The following is a 5278-nucleotide window of genomic DNA, read 5'->3' as shown; positions in this document are numbered from 1 at the left end:
GCTTTTTTCTTTTTGCTTATGTGGTGCTGAGGAATCGAACCCAGGGCCTTGAGCATGCAAGGCAAGTGCTCTACCACTGAGCCACCTTCCCAGCCCCTGATGCTTCTTACCATAGTAAGAATGACAACTGTGTCCCACCATACCCAGCTATGACTTGAGATAGTTTGTAAATATTTTTGTCTCAGCTTGCTGTGAACAGCAGTCTTCTGATTTCAGCTTCCTAGGATTACAATCATAAACCATTATTCTCTGCCACTTTGGGGCTTATGATTATCTGAGTGGATTGGGACATTTGTGATGAGCTCAGAGCTCCTGTGCTGATGGTTTGTTTTTGTTTTTTTTTTAATCTGAGTGACCTTTTCCTCTTGGAGTGTGCTGCCTCTAGTTTTTCTAAGGGACTTGGGTTAAAGGGTTAGGAAGTATTCTATGGGATAGTGGTGCTTCATAGCTGGCGTAGGGTTTCTTAGTCTCTTGGGGAGGCATAGCTCTGTCTGAGTATGTATAGCACAGGCAGGCATGATTATGAAGTTCAGTGGAAGTTGGTTGGTAGGGTGCTAAGGAGATCCAAGCAAGCATTGCAGAGAGACAGCTGAACAGTTGAAGGGGACTCTAGTCATAGGAATACTATCCCCTCCCCCAAAACACACATGCCATGCCTTCTCCCAATACTAAACGATTTATTAATTCTTGCAGGACAGGTTGCCTGGAAGCGAGCTGTCAAAGGTGTTCGAGAAATGTGTGATGTCTGTGACACCACCATCTTCAACCTGCATTGGGTGTGTCCTCGGTGTGGATTTGGGGTGTGTGTGGATTGCTACCGGATGAAAAGAAAGAATTGCCAACAAGGTGAGAGCTTTCCTAATTCTGCTCTTACCCCATGACACATTGAAAATGAAAGCCTGACATCAGTTCCTGGGTTTTCTTTGTGTTAGGCGTTTGAGCTTTACAGCCTGGCATGTGTTAGGCATGTATTACTTTGAGCCATGTCACCATCCCTGGTTGATGCTCTGGGGCAGCAGGGTCCATGGAGAAGTCACCGCAAGTCTGTTATTTGCAGGTGCCACCTACAAGACTTTCTCTTGGCTAAGATGTGTGAAGAGTCAGATCCATGAACCTGAGAATCTGATGCCCACACAGATCATTCCTGGCAAAGGTATTTCATGTGGGGCAGGGATTTCCTTCCTTTTGTGTCTAGGTTAACTCACAGGGGCTGATAAGTTTGGTTTGACTTGGTATGGTGTTGTGATTACTTACCTTATTTTCCTGTATTCTGTGAATTGCCCAGAAGAACATAAAATAATGCCCCAGCATTTTTTAAAAATCTTGCGGCTAGTTTTATAGAAGTTAAGAAAATGGCACACTTAGGAAAGGCAGGATGAAAAAGAGGGGTTGGAACACCATGCTGCTGAGAAAAGCAATCCTGTGGGAAATGTCAGCTGTTCTGTTGGCTTGAGGTTGAAAGTATCTTAACACCCTTGTTCAAATGTTTGCCTCTGAACCTTTTTTTTTCCTAGCCCTCTATGATGTTGGAGACATTGTTCATTCTATCAGAGCAAAATGGGGAATAAAGGCAAACTGTCCCTGTTCAAACAGACAGTTCAAATTCTTTTCAAAGCCAGTCTCAAAGGAAGACCTCAAACAGGTATTGTTGCTTGTGCTGTTCACCGTCCTTGTGATTATTACCTGTTTTTTCAAGTAACCCAGGGATTTCTAGCAGAGTATTTGGAAGGAACATAAAACAGCTATCAGTGGGGTAGACAGTTCACAGCCCTGTTCTTACACTTCATTGCGTTTGTGCACCCCATCTGTGACCCCTTTCAGGCTTTACATTTTTGTCTCTTGAGAAAGCCAAACCTCTCTGCATTTTACCTACCTAGTGTGTTGCTAACTTGTACACATATTTAAATGTTTTTCATGTGTCCTGCAGAATTTTTCAGGTAAGCTTGAAAGATTTTTAATGAATACATTTTCTTACCTACAATCTACATGAAGAGTTGAAGGAAGTAAGGGTGAACAAAGCCCTGTGTCCATTACTCTTTCCTAATGGCATCGCTGATCCTTACCATCACACCTGCCCCTCTTTTCCTTCTCTGCCCCCACCCCACTCATCATTGTCCTACAGTTGTGTTTAATAATCAAAAATTCTTGTACATTTGCTTAAAGCTATGGTGTTGAAGGTAGCATGAGGTCATAAAAGAGTTTTTGGTCTTTGGGACCAAAACTGAACTCAAATTCTTTCTCTATGAGTTTCTCATCAGTGATACAGGAATGGTAACCAGAGCTAACGCCTGGGCAACAGAGAAGCATGTCACATTTAGCATACAAGTTTGAATATTCCTTTTACTCCTCCTGTTTTTTCAACTCATCAACTGAATACCAGAAGAAGTGGTGTGCCTTTTCCAGTTTGTTTCAGTTTATCTTTTAAAAGCTTTCAGGAGACCTCATCATATTTTGAAGTTTAATCAAAAGTGCATTTTCCCTTTTCTTTGTCCCATTTCTCCTGAAACCCTAGCTTTTCTTTTCTGCATGCCTCATCTATTCATTCAGTTGTATTTTGAGCGCTTCTTCTGGCCTATTTTTCAGGGAACCCTTGCCATTTTAAAGTCACGTGATATATAGAATAATAAAGGATATGTATGAACTTGGGCTGGGTGGTAGAGGAATGAAGGAATTAAATACCTTGTGAATTGTATGTGTTATATGTCCTGTGTTTTCACTATAATGCTTGGAAGTAACAGATGGAGGAAGTTCCTTATTCTCTGTGATATTTACAATTGTGGTATCTAGGGCTCTTTATTTGCTAGCTTTGTTTTGGTTACTTACCTCTTATTAGATGGCTTTTAGAGGAGAAAATAAGAAAGGGAAGATAGCAGGCTTTTGCTTTTGCGTAATTTTCCTTTTACATGTACCACAGACGTCATTAGCTGGGGAGAAACCTGCTCTTGGGACTGTGATCCAGCAGAATCCCTTGGTTTTGGAGCCAGCGACTGTGGGTGAAGAAGCAGCCTCCAAGCCGGCCACCAGCATAAAACCCACCTGTCCTGCCAGCACCTCGCCTTTAAGCTGGCTTGCCGACCTGACCAGCGGCAATGTCAACAAGGAAAACAAGGGTCAGTTGCTGCCTTGTTGTTTGTTAGTTCCTGAGAACATGAGTTCACTCATGGAGGGACCTAGTGGCCTCCGCTATTGAGAACAGTGGTTAACATCCCAGAAGTTGTTCTGCAATCTGCCATCAGTGTGTGTGACATACAGACCAAAGAGAAGTTACACTGCTGATAGAACTTTAGATTAGATAAGGCCTTGTTTGGGAAGATGGTGCTGTGCTTAACAGTTACTTATTGGTTAACCTTGCTGTCTGCTTATACATCATCCTGTTCTGTCTAAATTGGAATGTGCTGCCAGCACTTTCTCTTTTGTTACCGCTGCTGCTGTCTCAGGCATGGACTTTGGTGTTGAGTAGACTTAGATTAGAATTTGGGTAATTCTTCTTTCAAGTGAGAAGAACTACAGGTCATTTTCCTTCATGCAAACACTCAATTGTAGTGAGTCAAATTTGACCGTAAAGAAATTACATGCATGACCAATCAGTGTTGTTCTGGAAATGTAAGTGTAGCTGGATGCCTAAAAGTTGGAGGAGAGCTTTTTCTTTTTTCTTTTTTTGGTCGGTCATGGGGCCTGAACTCTGGGCCTGGGCGCTGTCCCTCAGCTCTTCAGCTCAAGGCTAGCGCTCTACCACTTGAGCTATAGAGTCCCTTCCAGCTGTTTCTGCTTATGTGGTGCTGAGGAATCGAACCCAGGGCCTCATGCATGCAAAGCAAGTACTCTACCACTGAGCTAATAGGTTACTAAGGAATATATTCTAGCATGCTATTAAATGTGGATGCTTTTGGTTTTGTCTTAGAAAAACAACCAACAATGCCAATTTTAAAGAATGAAATCAAATGCCTTCCATCCCTTCCGCCTCTGAATAAATCCAGCACTGTCCTACATACCTTTAACAACACAATTTTGACACCTGTTAGCAACAATAATTCTGGATTCCTCCGCAATCTCTTGAATTCCTCTACAGGAAAGGTAGGTACTTGTGATGTTGATAAGCAGGAAAAGAAGATTTAATAAGTTAAAGTGTAGGAGGAAGGACCTGTTAACCTCTGTGGGGACAAGTCTCCCTGGCTTACAGCAATGGGCCAGGACCCAATATCCTTTATACTGTTTCTTACTCTCACTTCTCTGTACCCAAAGGGAGGGTGGGAAACGCCTCATTGGCCCTGGCTTGGACTCCCTATCCGACCATCAGCGTGGGTTCTTTTGGTTTGGTTGTTTTGGGGTTTTTTGTTTTGGGTTTTTTTTGGTACCAAGGAATAGTGTAATAGTTGTGTTCTTTCCCAAATTCAGACAGAGAATGGGCTCAAGAATACACCAAAAATCCTTGATGACATCTTTGCTTCTTTGGTGCAAAACAAGACTTCTTCAGATTTACCTAAGAGGCCTCAAGGACTGACCATCAAGCCTAGCATTCTGGGCTTTGACACTCCTCACTACTGGCTGTGTGATAATCGCTTGCTGTGTTTACAAGATCCCAATAACAAGAGCAACTGGAATGTATTTAGAGAGTGCTGGAAACAAGGGCAGGTAATTCCGGCCTCTGCTTCCCTGGCCCAATTCAAATCCATCTTCTTTGTTCCTTTGACATAGTTCTGCTAACCCTCACCCCCTTAAATGGTATTACTTTTATGTTGAGGGTGGATCTAATGGAGGATGGGGGTGGCTGTGTGTCTCACTTTATGCTTAACTTGCCTTTCCAAGTTAAGAGTCTTGAGTGCCTCCCGTTGGCCATGCTTGTTTTGTGGTTATTTTGTTTTCCCCTCCCATTTTCCCTGCTGGGGATTGACCTCAGGCCTCATTTGTCATAGGCAAGCTTTTACCACTTGAGTCATGACCCAGGCCTTTAGTCTGGGCTGGCCCCAGAATACAATCCTGTTTCTGCCCCCACAACTAGCTCAGATTCCAGGCCACCATGCCTTGTTTTTTTGTTTTTTGTTTTCTCAATGAGGCACAGGCTTAGTGAATCATGTTTAGTGGACATGAACAGGGGAAATAGAAGTGTGACTAAGAGGCAGAGAGGTGGGTCTTGGAGGATTAGACAAAATAGTTTTTTTTTTAATTATGCTTTCAGGCTGGGAAGGTGGTTCAGTGGTAGAGTGCTTGTCTTGCATGCATGAGGCCCTGGGTTCAATTCCTCAGCACCACATAAGCAGGAAAAAAAAAAAAAAAAGGT

The 5278-nt window shown here is 42.9% G+C and overlaps 1 protein-coding gene across 1 annotated transcript in view; it reads left to right on the top strand.

Annotated features, from left to right (window-relative positions):
* Positions 1-5278, top strand: part of Kdm3a (lysine (K)-specific demethylase 3A) — a 51614-nt gene that overhangs the window by 36048 nt on the left and 10288 nt on the right. The window contains exons 13-19 of the mRNA XM_013035509.1: positions 694-846; positions 1058-1153; positions 1515-1642; positions 2915-3110; positions 3902-4074; positions 4396-4628; positions 5060-5124. Coding sequence (XP_012890963.1) covers positions 694-846; positions 1058-1153; positions 1515-1642; positions 2915-3110; positions 3902-4074; positions 4396-4628; positions 5060-5124 — 1044 coding nt within the window. The remainder of the gene's footprint in view (positions 1-693; positions 847-1057; positions 1154-1514; positions 1643-2914; positions 3111-3901; positions 4075-4395; positions 4629-5059; positions 5125-5278) is intronic.

This window comes from Dipodomys ordii, unplaced genomic scaffold (assembly GCF_000151885.1).
Source record: "Dipodomys ordii isolate 6190 unplaced genomic scaffold, Dord_2.0 Scaffold214, whole genome shotgun sequence".
In the NCBI taxonomy this organism is placed as follows: Eukaryota; Metazoa; Chordata; class Mammalia; order Rodentia; family Heteromyidae; genus Dipodomys; species Dipodomys ordii.
The sequence above is the reverse complement of the archived record's forward strand: the minus strand, read 5'-3'. Positions and strand labels throughout refer to the sequence as shown.